At 43.8% G+C, this 15,255-nt stretch overlaps 1 protein-coding gene across 2 annotated transcripts in view; it reads right to left on the bottom strand.

The window, feature by feature from the left end:
- Nucleotides 1–911: 911 nt before the first annotated feature.
- Nucleotides 912–15,255, bottom strand: part of LOC110513948 (microtubule-associated serine/threonine-protein kinase 1) — an 83,217-nt gene continuing 68,873 nt past the window's right edge. For both annotated transcript variants that reach the window (XM_090204388.1, XM_090204389.1), the window contains 11 exons: nucleotides 14,868–14,990; nucleotides 14,340–14,452; nucleotides 10,662–10,822; nucleotides 10,025–10,275; nucleotides 9,493–9,753; nucleotides 8,911–9,155; nucleotides 8,678–8,800; nucleotides 8,225–8,361; nucleotides 7,814–8,004; nucleotides 6,851–7,281; nucleotides 912–6,577 (listed from right to left, as the gene is read on the bottom strand). In XM_090204388.1, coding sequence (XP_090060514.1) covers nucleotides 5,102–6,577; nucleotides 6,851–7,281; nucleotides 7,814–8,004; nucleotides 8,225–8,361; nucleotides 8,678–8,800; nucleotides 8,911–9,155; nucleotides 9,493–9,753; nucleotides 10,025–10,275; nucleotides 10,662–10,822; nucleotides 14,340–14,452; nucleotides 14,868–14,990 — 3,512 coding nt within the window. In that variant the 3' untranslated portion in view covers nucleotides 912–5,101. The remainder of the gene's footprint in view (nucleotides 6,578–6,850; nucleotides 7,282–7,813; nucleotides 8,005–8,224; nucleotides 8,362–8,677; nucleotides 8,801–8,910; nucleotides 9,156–9,492; nucleotides 9,754–10,024; nucleotides 10,276–10,661; nucleotides 10,823–14,339; nucleotides 14,453–14,867; nucleotides 14,991–15,255) is intronic.

Here is a 15,255-nt window from a genome sequence, read left to right as displayed (position 1 = left end):
AGAGTACCGATGATCAGAAAGTGGGGGCAGTGAGACAAATGTAGACACCTTTTCTGTCATCTGTTATGTAATACAACAATTCTGTGTTTACTGTTTCTCGATGTACTGTATAATTTGTAATAAAAATGAATGATTTATTATATCAAAATATATACTTTTTTTTTTAAAGGCATAGTGCGTGTTTCATAGGGTAATATTTTACACTGACATTATGTAAAGCATCTGACGTCCATGGGGTGTTGGCTACAGATAAGTACCGGTAAAATTGTGAATGAAATTAGTTCATGCATTTTATTATGATTAACCACTACTACTAATACCAAAGGTTTCTGTTGTCTAGTTTACTACATTTAGCCTAGTTGATCTGCATATAATTATATATATTTTTATGGATGGACATAATGTAGTTATGAATGCACATTAGGTTACACTAGACTGAAGTAATTTTAATAAATGTGGAAAACAAAGGTTGTAGAATATAAATATGTTTATGTATCCTTTTGCTGTTGAACATTGGCCATCTGGAGCCAGGTTGTGCAGATCATAGGCTGACGTTATGAGCCTGTATTTATTATCCGTATGCACAAGAAAATGATGGTGGCAGAAGTTCAAGTTTGGATAAATTCTCTGAATTGTATTACACGTTCTTCCCTTCACATGTCTAGTATTAGACTGTTGTACTTGTCTTTCTGGCACTAACGCTCCCATTTGTCCTTTCTTACTAGCACTGATTTTGCTGATATCTGGTTTATTGAAGAAATACCCGCAATGACTGTGATATGTGATTGCTGTATCTACCTTAGTTGACTATACTGTCTGTAAGTAACTCTTGATAAGAGCATCTGCTAGGTAACGGACCAACATGTTCAATGTAAATAAGAAACACCGAAATGACAAACAACAAGAGAAAGGTATAATGTCATCATACTTGCCCTTTATCTACATAACATTTTCAAATGAGGTGAATGAGACATATTAATCGTTGGTGGCCATTGTGAATAAATATAATTGTATATTTGTTTAAGTACAGTTTAGATTTTATTTTCGCCCAGATAATACATAACTGTAGCAATACAGACCAAAACAAACACTTAGAAATGAAGAAAAAAACGCTTGAAAATATAAAGTGCATTTCAAACAATTCATCATAATCATGATTAGGATGTGCATTTTCTGCCATCGTTAACATATAAAACAGATCTCTATATACCACGGAATTCCTCCATGCAAAGTTTTGAGTAAAATATGCCTGCAAAAAACCTCACATACAAATAATGAGAGAGTTTATTATTCAAAATGTGCATGTATTTTCTCTTCACAGACCAGTTTTGACTAACTTATCTACTCCTGATGTTTCAATGATTATAATACAATAAACACCACCTTAGTGATCAGGTTGATAACATGGGAAATATGACAAAATGTTATCTGGTTCCCTTTATATTTGAAGGTAGAACTAACAGTCACAGAATAACGCTAAAGAGCCACCCATTTCTGAACAGTAAGAGAATAACAACAAGTGGAATGATTCATATAACAATAAGAATATATTGTAAACTACTGCAAACATTCCAGTTATCTACCAAAACAAGAGACAACTGTATATTCAGTAGGGGCCAAATTTAGACTTGAGATGAGTAGTTAACATGGATTTAAGTCAATAAAACCTCGATTTAAGTCCACATGTCTTGACTTAAGTCCAACTTAAGTGTTCTTATCTCAAGTCTGAATAGGCCACAGCCCTAGGCCTCTTCATTACAACAGCATCCCTAAAATATATCTTGCTATATTAAGTACCTTGACCTGTCATTACAACAATATGTAGCTCTCAGATATGATGATAATAAACTCCATAATAGTATAAAATGAGATATTTATTTTGAATAAACTATGTTAAATTACATGGCATTATGATTATGATATGGAACAATGTTTTATATATATACAGTACCAGTGAAAAGTTTGGACACACCTACTCATTCCAGGGATTTTCTTTATTTTTACTATTTTCTACACTGTAGAATAATAGTGGAGACATCAAAACTATGAAATAACACATATGGAATCATGTAGTAACCAAAAAATTATTAAACAAATCAAAATATATTTTATATTTGAGATTCTTCAAAGTAGCCACACTTTGCCTTGATTCTCTCAACCAGCTTCACCTGGAATGCTTTTCCAAATTTGGACTCATCACACCAATGGACATATTTCCACCGGTCTAATGTCCACTGCCCGTGTTTCCTAGCCCAAGCAAGTCTCTTCTTCTTATTGATGTATTTTGGTAGTGGTTTCTTTGCAGGAATTCGACCATGAAGGCCTGATTCACAGAGTCTCCTCTGAACAGTTGATGTTGAGAAGCAATTTCTGAGGTGCAGTTAACTCTAATGAACTTATTCTCTGCAGCAGAGGTAACTCTGGGTCTTCCTTTCCTATAGCAGTCCTCATGAGAGCCAGTTTTATCATAGCGCTTGATGGTTTTTGCGACTGCACTTGAAGAAACTGTCAAAGTTCTTGACATTTTTAGGATTGACTGACCTTCATGTCTTAAAGTAATGTTGGACTGTCATTTCTCTTTGCTTATTTGATCTGTTCTTGCCATAATATGTAAGTGGTCTTTTACCAAATATCTTCTGTATACCACCCCTACCATGTCACAACACAACACAACCTTGTCACAACACAACTGATTGGCTCAAACGCATTAAGAAGGAAAGAAATTCCACAAATTAACTTTTAACAAGGCACACCTGTTAATTCATATGCATTCCAGGTGACTACCTCATGATGCTGGTTGAGAGAATACCAAGAGAGTGCAAAGCTGTCATCAAGGTGGTTACTTTGAAGAATCTCAAATATAAAATATATTTTGATTTATTTAACACTTTTTTGGCTACTACATGATTCCATATGTGTTATTTCATCGTTTTGATGTCTTCACTATTATTCTACAATGTAGTAAATAGTAAAAATAAAGAAAAACCCTGGAACGTGTAGGTGTGTCCAAACATTTGACTGGTACTGTATATATACACACACCATAAGGGGGCGGTATGATCCAAGTTATAGGCTGCAGTCAGAAAGTCGTCTGAAAAGTAGCCAAGTAATGTAGTACATAAAAGCTTGCATATTCTACCAGACTAATTCCAACATCTGATATTCTTCACCCACTAACAAACATTTGCCAATCATTCGCATAAAGATTACATGTTTGATAGAGAAGATACATGAGAGAGAGAGAGAGAGAGAGAGAGAGATCATAATTTCACCATTGAAATAATGCACAGTGTATTATCTTAACACACATACAGTTGTAGTGCTCAACTTACAGTGAATCCAACTGTGGTGAGTGAAACATAGTCATATTATTATTTCACAACACAGACTACTAGCCTGGTCCCAGATCTGTTTGTGATTTTGCCTACTCCATTGCCATTGTTTGACATGACAACTCCATACAGAGTTGGCAAGAAACAGACAGTTAAACTCTCAGATACCTGACACCAGAATTAGGAAGGAATCCAATATGAAAATAAGGTTAATAGAAAAACAGATGGATAAACGATAACAGCAACAGCAAGTGAACATTTGACATCAAAGAATGAAAAACCTTATCCATCCATAAAGCCCTTAATATGCATTTTACATCTATTAAATATGCTACATCCATTTACACCTGCTTTTTCTTCTTCACCTTTTTGGTTCAAAACAAAACATGATGAGTGACAATTAGAACGTACGAATAGTAGAGCCATAGTCTTTACAGATATTTACAGTAATCTCCTTACCGTAGCTGTGCAGTCAGGATCAAGTAACAGATCATTTTATTCACAACAAAATACAATTATTCTAGTTTATCAATGTTATTCAAGTTTGGATTCTGTTAATTTCTATATAGTTTCTGGCTTACTGAACCCATCCCTGAACTGACACACACACATTGGGGCACGCACACACGCACACAGCCCAAATCATCCACCACAGGGATTTAAATCCATGAATATCAACTCCGCTTACACCAGTGTGTGTGTGTGTGTGTGTGTGGGCTGCAGTAGTAGTCCTGTTCTGTAGAGATAAGCGCTCTGAGCTTCAGAACTGTCAGAGGAGCTTTACTCTTCTTTACCAAGGCACCAAATGCACCCTATTCCCTATATAGTGCACTACCACAGGGGCTCTGATCAAAAGTAGTCCACTTTATAGGGAATAGGATGCCATTTCGGACGCAATCCATGGCACACAAATGTGCCATAGCCTTCAAGATTCACCCAGAACTAACTCAAGGTTGTTTCACTTCATCCTTCACTTACAGACATTCACTGACAGCATGCTATGCTAATCTGGCTATGCTAATCAACTGAGGACTTCAGTGAGTGTAGTGTTGGACCATAATTCTTTGTCATGGGCGGCCTTACAGTAGTAACAGAAAACTACAGTAGTCATTGGTCCTGTGTGGCTCAGTCGAGTGTCTTTCTAAAGATAAAATCTAGTGGCTGCGTCATTGTCTTTTACAGTAGTAATTTTGTCATTTACTTTCCGAAGACAAATCTACAGTGGCCGATTGGATTTTGTGTTTTGTTGTTGTTGCTGTCAAGGTTGTAATGACTAGATTGTGCCTCAGCATACCCTCTGCTTGTGATTACGTTTATTTGAGTGAATTACAGAAACAGAAGTGACTGGTCGTTTAGTCGAGATAGAAAAAACGAGTAAGTAACTGGATTTGGTGTTTCACAGTATTCAGCATGTTTTGATCAGTAAAGCACTTTTCACTCCTTTTTATTCTAGAAACACACAAAATGTACCACATGACATGCATTCATTTCACATACATACATACAGATCTGTTATAGATATCTAATAGTTCATAAAGTGGAGCGTTGTCTTAATATATACTAACTGTATAATAGAAAATGGCCGTAACAGCACCTTTACAATAGTTCTGCTCACTCATGGTTACAGATAAGTCAATACCATGTTGATATGCTTTTCTAGAACTGGAATGTCGTCTTAAGTGCTTGACATTGTGGAATTGTTCTAGAAATCTGAAAAGGCATCTCATTTCTCAATGCCCTCCTCTCTAAACTCCTTTCAGATAGAAGGGTTACAATTTGTGGGGGTGGCTACCTGTGTTCGCCTTATCAGACTGAGGAACAGAGTTAGCTGGACTTTGGGCCACTGTGGTGCCACCGCCAACCATCCGGACTCCGAGTCCGGACGAAGCCTCAGACTTTCCTGCCGAGGCACCTTGCTTCTCCTCACCCGGCTTGGGCATGTCTTTCAGCTCCTTCCCCTTGGGCCCCTCCTGGGACTGGGACACCATTGACCCCTTTATAGGCCCCAGGACTAATTTAGCGGCACTGGTCAGCTGGGTGACAAAGCTGGTCTTGTCGCCGGGGGAAACAGGCCTGGACCTGCCTGGACAGAAGGAGGGTGCGCAAAGCGAGGGGGTGACGCCTGTGGGGGAGGGGGAAGGGGATGGAGAGTGTTCTTCCACTACCTCCAGCCGACATTTATCCTCCCAGTCCAGGGTCCCTCGGTAGCAGTTGACAGGCCCCAGGCCCTGCCTCACCTTGCCCAGGGAGAGGGGTTGTCCGTGGGGTGGGACAGCTGGAGCCAGGGCCCTGGCTGGAGGTTTGGGGCTTTTGGGGCTTCTCAACCCCAGTTCTGAAGTTCTTGGAGAGCCATTGTTCTCGGCTCCATTCTTTCTCAGGCTCTCTCCTACTATTCCTGATGGTTTACTACTAGCCTTGAACATACCTGTAGACCCTGACGTTATTGATGATCCACCCATACCCATGCCTCTGTCTGGACTAGTGCCTCTCCCTAGAGGGCCCCCACAGGGCATGCTGGGCCTGGGAGGAGGACACACCTTGGTGTCTCCATTTAGCTTTGGTTCCGTTCTGTCCTCTCCGTAATTCTCCTGGGAGTCTTGGCTGAGAGGGCTTGTACTCACGGCCGTTCGGAGGCTCTGTTGCTTGATAGACATGTTTGTCTGACGCTGGCTCTTCTCTGCTCCTTCTGGGTGGCCCCTAAAGATACCTGGTGACCCAGTGGGAGTAATGGGACTTGTAGTTTTGATGGAATCCAGATTTGGCGATTGGCTGGATTGGGCTCTGTAGGTGGGGCTACTCTGAGGGCTAAAGGTATGCTCACTGGTTGAGGGTTTTCTAACTAATGATTGGTGATTATCTGTTGTGGCTCCTCCTCCTCGGTTAGGTGACCTCTCTGGGACGGTTGTTGTCCTGTTGCTATAAGCCATAATGATCTCTCCCACCCTCTCCCTCGATCTTTCTCTCTCTCTCTTCCTCTCTCTCTCTCTTTCCCTCTCCCTACCAGCCAGCAGTGTATCCCTACTCAGCGGTGACTCTTGCCTCCCTAACTTCCTCATCGGCTTGAGCACCCCCGTCTCTGGTGTCGTGGTAGTTGCCCCTGTAGATGAACCCTGGGAGCCTGGGGCGGAGGGCAGCAGTGGGGGGTTCAGAGGTGGTAGATTCTCCCCTTCCGTCTCCAACAAACTCTGGAGCCCCAGCTCGCAACAGTGGAACTGGTCCTTGCGGTACAAGTCAGAGTGCTGGACCTAGGATAGGATAGGATAAAGTTTTATTTAGGGGGAAATTGTCTTAGACACATAGTGATGCTGTATACAGTAGGTCTACTAAAAATACTCAAGTTCTTTAAATTCCCAATGTGTTGTTTTAACTGTATTTAAATGTCTTCCCCATGTATACTTAAACTAATAAATGAGATGAAAATACATTACAAACTGGACACATTCATAATACACACATAGCACACGTTACCCATGTGTCACACCTCTAATACACATCTCAGACCGCCACATTCACAATACCTCCAGGCTGTGCTTCCGCAGAGGCCCTCCCACCCCACCACTCGATGACTGGGAATGAGACAGCGGCGAGGTGAGCTTCTCTGCCGACTGGACCCTCTTGAGGAGTGGGGAACGGGGCGGCTCGGCGGACTTGGGCCTGGGGCGGACCACGGGTGGTGATGAGTGGAGCTTTGCCCCGGCAGGGAAGGTCTGGGTGGTGTTGGAGCTACCAATGGTGTGGCCCGGGAGTGGGGGAGGGGAGGACTGGGTGGGGGATGGTGTGTGGGCTAAGGGGGAGAGGGGGATGTTGCCGGCGGACTTGCAGCGGGCCGAGCGGTACTGGCGGTGGAGCTTGGGGGAGAGGCCGTGCAGGGAGCTGGGGCGCATGTGCTGGGAGGCGGCAGGGGAGTTGGGGGTGCTGGAGGCAGGAGAGCTGCTCTGAGAGGACACACCTGGGGGAGAGGAAAGAAAAAGACAAGAGAGAGGTTACAGTGAAGATAGAGAGGAGTAGAGAAAGAGAGACAAGAAGAGAGAAGATAGACAGAAAAGAGAAAGATGAGAGAGGAAGAAGGAAAAACAGATTCTTCAGCTACAGATTAATAATCAGTTCAGCCACAACTGTTTGATTCAGCTTGCCTGGTGCAATGGAACCAAAACTGGTTCCCAAACCCTGACCATCTGACACTCATCTGACAATCTCAAACACTCTATTTACTTCAAAGAAAACAAATACAATTTGGAACCCTGAGGACTATACTACAAAGCGGGATCAATGAGTTAGCCAGCTAACTTCCATAAACAACCAGAAATAACTATTGATTTTCTAGTTCATTAAGAAATCTAAACTTAGATATGTGTTTGAGTCAATTAGACCACGTACATTTCAAGCTTATCTTTAATCTTTAATTTTAGAATAGTTAGGCAAGTTAGCTGGCTAACTCATTGATGCTGCTTTGTAGTGTACCCCTCAGGTCTGTTACTCACCCAGGTAGGAGGACTCAGGTGTGGACCTGTATCCCTGCTGTGTAGGGGAACGGGCTGACAGGTTGTGGGAGGGAGAACCTGGTAGACTGTCACTGGACGACAGAGAGCGGTTCAGAGAGGACAGGCTGCGGCTGGTGTGGAGCAGGTTAGACTGTTTAGTGATCTTCCTAAACAGGGAGCTATGCTTCTTACTGTAGGGAGGAGAGAGGGAGGAGGGGGACAGAGGGATAGGGGATGGAGTAGGAGAGGGTAGTAGAGAATAGTTTTCATTAAAAAGTTTTTCAATGTATAACATGGAGAGATACTGAAACGTATTAGCAGAATGCTGAATAAATACATGGAACTGTTCTTGTCCATGTTACAGCATACATGATAACAGCTACTGTAAATGAGAGTGCCATACTACAGTACCTCTCTTGTCCCTCTTTGCCGATGGGCCTCTTATTGCGTCGGGCCATCTTGCACTTGTAGTTGGACTTGCGTGCCGGACCCACCTTGATGGAGGTGTTCTCAAACGGTGTGGTGGTCACTGTCACCTTGTTGCCACTCTGCAGGGGCACACAGAATGATGATGAGCCATGTATATGTGACTGACTGGGGTTTGATCACAGGTTTTCTGCATGCCACAAGTCTAGGTTAGCCTGCTGAGCTAAAGCCTGGGCACTAGCTCAGGGAGCCAACGCTTGTATGCAGGCAAGTTACTCATCACATGAGCATGGTCACAGAACGACCTCCTTCACATCTACATTGACGAATAACACCCTTACTCATAGCTTAAGAGACCAACAATGAGCATGGATGTTACGCAAACCTACGAATATCAACAAAGTCTATTGTAGAACTCAGTCTCTTCTTCCATCATACCTTTAGAATGAGTTCCACCACTTCCGTGTGGACCAATCCGTGGACAGACTCTCCATTCACATGGGTGATGAGGTCACCAGCACACAGTCCTGCTTCCTGGGCGGGGCCTCCATCCTCCACGTGCTGCCATTGGACGAGGATACATTGTCAATCAATAAATAGGATAGTGTATACCTTTCAAGTTAATTAATTAATTAATCCACCCCTCCCCCTTCTCCTCCCCCTCTCCTCACCCAGATGATGTGATGGACACTGTAAACATCCGTATCTCCCATGTAGACCCGTATAGCCCTGAGGGTAAATCCGTACTTCTTCCCTGAGCGGTGGATGGTGATGGGAGAGCGCAGCACGCTGACGGCAGGGGCCGGACAGTAGTCACGGCTGGGTGACGAGTCCCGGGAGGAGGGGTTGGAAGACAGGGAGCGGGGGGACATGGGGCTGGCCAAGGGGGAGCTGTGACTGTGGACATACTGGTCTACTGTGGTGGGGGGGAAAATGTTAGGGAGAGGAGTAATGGAAAGGGGAAAGATGAAGGAATGACAAAATGGCGAGAGAATGGAAGTGATTGTGGGTAAGAAAAAGAGTAAGAAAAGTTTTAGGCATAGGGATACACATATTACAGTGTACTATTTCATCATGTGGTTTGAAGTATGCTGTGTAAACTCAGCATTAGAGTAACATCCCAGCTCACAGCACCCTCTAGTGGCAGGAGGCCATAGTGATTAATTGACTGCCTGATTAAATGTATTTGATTATTAAAATACATATAAAGCTGCTCAAGCCAGAAACAACACATAACAATTCAGCATAGTTACCTGCAGGTATGATGACAGATAGGGCTGTGGCCGAGGCTGACTTGATAACCTTGTTGCCAGGCCGTGAGTTCCTCTTCTCCCCTGTGTCTCCAGACATCTGCTGGTGTCTCGCCCTGCGGAGGACCAGGTCATTCGTGGCCCGGGGGCCCAGGGGGTCATACACAGGTCCTGCCCCCAGCTCCCTATTGGCTGATGTAGGTCCAGGAGTAGTGGATGGAGTGGGCGTGGCTCCCAGAGACTTGCCTGGGCTTGGTGGTTTCTCTGTTGGCGGAAATAAATATTACTCTCCAGTCTCAAGTATATTGATGGAGCTTAGCTAATGTCCTCTCTTGGCTTACTTACAATCTATACACATCATCACTTTCTACTGACTTTTCAATTGTCACCTCATCTGATAAAATCACCAGTTTGTCCGGTGACAATACAAGTGAAACAAACCTCTACCACCCCGTAATCTCTCTCTCTCTCTCTCTCTCTCTCTCTCTCTCTCTCTCTCTCTCTCTCTCTCTCTCTCTCTCTCTCTCTCTCTCACCTCCTACATGTTCCTCCTTTGGGTCAGGGGTGGTGCTGGGGGTGGAGGGGGGTGTGGAGGGAACGGAGGCCACCTCCAGTGAAGTCCCCCTGGCCTTGACAGGGGGCTGGCGTGTCAGGGGGTCTGGGTTGTCCTCCTGCTGTGAGGCGAAGCGATGCGTGTCCATGAGGGCGGAGAAACGGCGCCGGGCCCCGAGGGGAGGGCTGGAGTCACCGTCCATGTAGAGGGACTCAGAACCAGACAGACGCTTCCTTTGAGGGGCCAGGAGAAGAGAAGTTATTATTCCCAATGCTAAGGGACTTTTATTTTGAAACGTATTTAAACTGATGTTGAATCAATGTGTTGTGAATGTTGGTATAAAGGTGTCATGACTTGTATACATTTCATGAATGCCTATGTATACCCCCTTAAAGTTAGTGTTAACATCTCTCTGTTTGGATGATTTAATGGCTGCTACCACCGCCTTAGGTTCTGACACTTCCCCAATACAGGAGCTCAGCATGAGAGTTCACACAATCACACTCACTAGAGTCAATTATAGACAGTGGATCTCAATTCTATAAACCAACCTGTGTATGAAACTCAGACATGAAATCCCCCCCATCTCTCTCTCTCTCTCTCAACCCACCAAACTCACATCTCAGGTGAACCGGTTCTCCAGCTCTTGTCCCTGATAGGGAAGCTTCCCAGACTCTCTCTCTTCCCCTTGTTGTCCTCCCGGGAGCCCTTGTGTTCCCGTCGAGTCACTGAGGGGGCCTTCTGCTCCAACTGGGACAGGTGCTCCATGCTGCTGTACACCTGCAGAGGGGCCATGGAGAGAGTCCAAATCTGAGCCACACTGCTGATCCTACTCTGAAACACTTCATGAATACATGGCCTGAACATAAAGAAAGGAAGCAAGTTGGTTAAAACACTCCTCATCACTACCCTTAGCATTAAGCCAAACATAGAACATGATAGTCAGTTACATACTGTAGATAGAAAGATTACGGAGCTAATTAACTTACAACAACTGCATTTAAATAAGGATAGGCTAGAGTCAACTACTTTACATGTAATACAAAGTAGCTGGGTGCTTCAGCTAATACGTACAACACGCACGCAGACATACACACACACACACTCGCATACACACACGGCAAGGTCTCGTAAATGAGCTGTGAGTATGCTGGTGTGTGTGGGAGACCAGCTTAACAACAAGAACAGTGCTTTAAAACAAGGCTAAAGAGTATTCAGCACCATGGTAACTGAAGCAGTTATAACATGAGCTGTACTGTGATATGTACATTGGCTTCTAAATCTAAACTACTGTAATAAATCCAATCACATTTTACTACAGTTGTAGACTAACAGGGAAATGCTTACTATCCTTTTTCCAACAATGCAGTTCAAGGTAAAGATACAAAATAATATAACAAATGTAAATAGTGACATGAGTAATAAATACACAGTGAATAACAATAATGAGTCAAAATAACATGACTATATACAGGAAGTAGCAGCAGCGAGTCGATATGCAGGAATACAAGGTAACTGAGGTAGCTATGTACATATAGGGAGGGGTAAAGTGACTAGGCAACAGGATAGATAATAGACTGTAGCAGCAGCTTGTGTGGTGAGTGTGTGTGTGTGTGTGTGTGTGTGTGTGTGTGTGTGTGTGTGTGTGTGCGTGCGTGCACATACATGTGTGAACGTGTGTGTGTGGCATCAGAATGCATGTGTGTGCATCTTATGAGTGTGTGGGTGTATGTAGTAGTGTGTGTGTATGTGTGTGGTGGGGTGTCAGTTTAAATCAGTGGAGGCTCCGCAGAGGAGGGGGAGGACCATCCTCCCCAGTGAATTTCTGAAAAATGTAAATAGTGAAACATTTAAAAAAATATCCCTTTTAGATAAAGTTATACTAAATATATATTTACGTCACCAAATAATTGATTAAAATACACTGTTCTGCAATAAAGTTCTACAGTAGCCTCAACAGCACTCTTAGGATAGCACCATGATGTAGCCGGAGGACAGCTAGTTTCCGTCCTCCTCTGGGTACATTGACTTCAATACAAAACCTAGAAGGCTCATGGTTCTCACCCCCTTCCATAGACTTACACAGTAATTATGACAACTTACGGAGGATATCCTACAACCTATCAGAGTTCTTGCAGCATGAACTGACATGGTGTCCACCCAATCAGAGGATCAGAGAACGAATCTAGTACTGAAAGCAGAAACTACAGCTATCTAGCACTTTGGTGCATAAAATGTGGTGAGTAGTTGACTCAAAGAGAGAGAAAGACAATAGTTCAACAGCAAGATAGTTTAACCTACTCAAAAACCTGGCTCAAACAGAAAGGGATGCTATGTTAGCTTGCTGGCTATGGCTAGCCAACACTGGAACACTGGAAGTTAAGCTTTTTGTTATATGAATTTATTGCCACCAGCTGATGTGTTATGCACTGTTGTCCACAAGCGAAGGGAAAAGCTGAGAGGAGGAGAGCGCGTAGTTGCTAGAAGGAATTAACGAGCAAAGTGATCATGCTGTTTGTATGTGGCTGCTATGAAAGTGAACTGTGTTTGCGTGTGATCAGGGGTGTATTAATTCTGCCGATTCTGTTGAAAAACCTTTCTTCAACAGAACGAAACGGGAATAAACATACCTTTTTTTGCCCAATAGAAACGTTCGTTTGCAACTGTTGGACTAACGATTACACTCTAAATAAGCTAGATGCAGGCAAGAGTGAGCAAGGCGGTATTGAATGTGTCACTGTCTGTCAACTTGACTACTCACATTTTTCTCTCGACCTGTGCACCTACGTTGTAAACTTTCATTCATAGGCTAGGTTGTAGCAACCTCATGATGGGTATAGAGAAAATGTATCATGTAGTAGCCTAAACCTATCGATGTTACATTGAGCTGGTTGAATGGAATATGAAGGACAGTCATCCAATATGCTGTAAAAATAAATAAGGCCATGCCTCATCTTAAATTGCACCGACCACCACTGGTGTAAATATCTGTGAGTCTGTGTGTAGAGTCCAGTGTGTGTGCATAGAGTCAGTGCAAGAGATGGTCAATGCAGGTAGTCCGGGTAGCCATTTGATGAGCTATTTAGCAGGCTTGTTTAGCAGTCTTATGGCTTGGGGGTAGAAGCTGTTCAGGGTCCTGTTGGTTCCTGACTTGGTGCCTCGGTACCGCTTGTGCGGTGGCAGAGAGAACAGTCTATGACTTGGGTGGCTGGAGTCTGACAATTTATTGGGCCTTCCTCTGACACCGTCTATTATATAGATCCTGGATGGCAGGGAGCTCGGCCCCAGTACTCACCATCCTCTGTAGCACCTTGTGGTCGGGTGCCTTGCAGTTGCCGTACCAAGTGGTGATGCAGCCACCTGCATCACCACTTGTGCTCTCTGTGTGTGTGTGTATGTGTGTGTGTGTGTGTGTGTGTGTGTGTGTGTGTGTGTGTGTGTGTGTGTGTGTGTGTGTGTGTGTGTTTGTGTACATGGGTCCGTGTGTATGCTTTGAGACCAGCAGGCAGTGTTCTAGACTCTAATCAGGTCTCTCCACCAATGTACTGCTACTGTAATAGAGCCCTTAGCCCTCTCCATTTATACAAGAGACCCTTCACACACACACATACACACACAGCCCTACTCATTCCCACAAGAGACCCTTCATTAGTCCCCACACATACAGGAGAACAGAGAGGAGGAGGAAGGGACAGGTGAAGGACAAAAGGAGGGCAGCAGAGAGAGAGAGATAATATAGAAGGAAAGATGGTGTAATGACAGAATGACAGGATAATAGGGATTCAAACTATGAGGTGGACAAAAAGAGGAGGGATAAAGAGAGAGTGAGGGAGAGAGAGAGAGAGCCAGGATGAAAAATGAGATGGGATAGCTAGAAGACACCGTTAAGTAAGGGGAGATAAAGAGAGAAAATGACCTTGCTGAAGCGAGGGCAGCCAGAGGAGTGTGTGTGGCACGTGTGTGTGTGCAGGGTTGGGTAGGTTCCTTTTTAAATGTAATCCGCTACAGTTACTAGTTACCTAGAGTGGGAGGTAGCCTAACGGTTAGAGTGTTTGGCCGGTAACTGAAAGATCACTGGTTCGAAGAGCCGACAAGGTGAGAAATTGGTTGCTGGCCCTTGAACTTAACTCTAATTTGCTCAAGGGAAGCCGTACTACTTTAAAAGTAATCCAAGAAGTAATAGTACTAGTTTGTCAAAAGTATCTTTAATCTGTTAGTGTTTTGTAATGTAATCAGTTACTCCCCAACCATAAGTGTGTGTGTGAGTGTGTGTGTGTGTGTGTGTGTGTCTGTGTACCTTGCTGAAGCGAGGGGAGCAGGAGGAGAACTGTCTGATCTCAACAGGCTCATCATCATCGTTGGTGTCATCCTCATCGTACGCATTGATGTGATGATAACGATCTGAACGGGCTGAGGAAGGACAGAAGAAGAGAGAGGGAAACAGAGAGAGACAGAGAGAGAGAGAGATGGCGAGAAAGAGCGAGAAAGAGAGAGCGCGAGAGAGAGTCTTAGTTTTCATAAATAATTGAACGTCCCTAGCCTTGGCGTTCTCTCTCCTCTGCTTATACTTCTCAAAGTCGCTGCAACGCTTTGGGAGAACCACTCTCTGGCTTGGCTGAGTTTTACCATGAGATAACCCGTATCAAAGATCAAAGACTAATTTGCTTTACACATGGAGCCCAATTCTGATCTTTTTCCAATTATATGTATTTTGATCAATCAGATAAGTTTTTGGCCAATTGGGCAAAATATCAGAATTGGGCTGCCTGTGTAAATGCAGCAAGTGTGCTGTATTGGCATTAAATACACAGGTAACGGCACTCACTGTCGAAGTAGCTGGTGTCCTCTTCTGACTCCAGGTGAGGTATGAACTCTGCCTTCTGTCTCAGTAGACTGTTCCAGTCCAGGTCAGAGAAGAACGAATGCTGCTTCACCTCAAACGCTCCCCCTGGGGGCACGGAGGAATAATACCAACAACAAGATCAGCTCTAAGAATGTAGGCCTCGGAAGAGCATATGGCTCTGGGCCATGGTAGTTGAAGTAAAACATAAACAAAGGTTAAAATGTGAATAATTACGGCATGATTCATTACACACAGTAAGCAGGAATATTTTCTGACTCATATCAGAGACCTAGGGAGAGTAGCCTGCTGCGTGCCAGACTGTTGTTATTATAATTTTCCCCAAAAATGTATCCCCCTTTTCAATCTTGTC

Source organism: Oncorhynchus mykiss, chromosome 17 (assembly GCF_057628025.1).
Source record: "Oncorhynchus mykiss isolate SJ-2025 chromosome 17, ASM5762802v1, whole genome shotgun sequence".
In the NCBI taxonomy this organism is placed as follows: Eukaryota; Metazoa; Chordata; class Actinopteri; order Salmoniformes; family Salmonidae; genus Oncorhynchus; species Oncorhynchus mykiss.
This window is presented reverse-complemented; position numbering and strand designations above follow the sequence as displayed.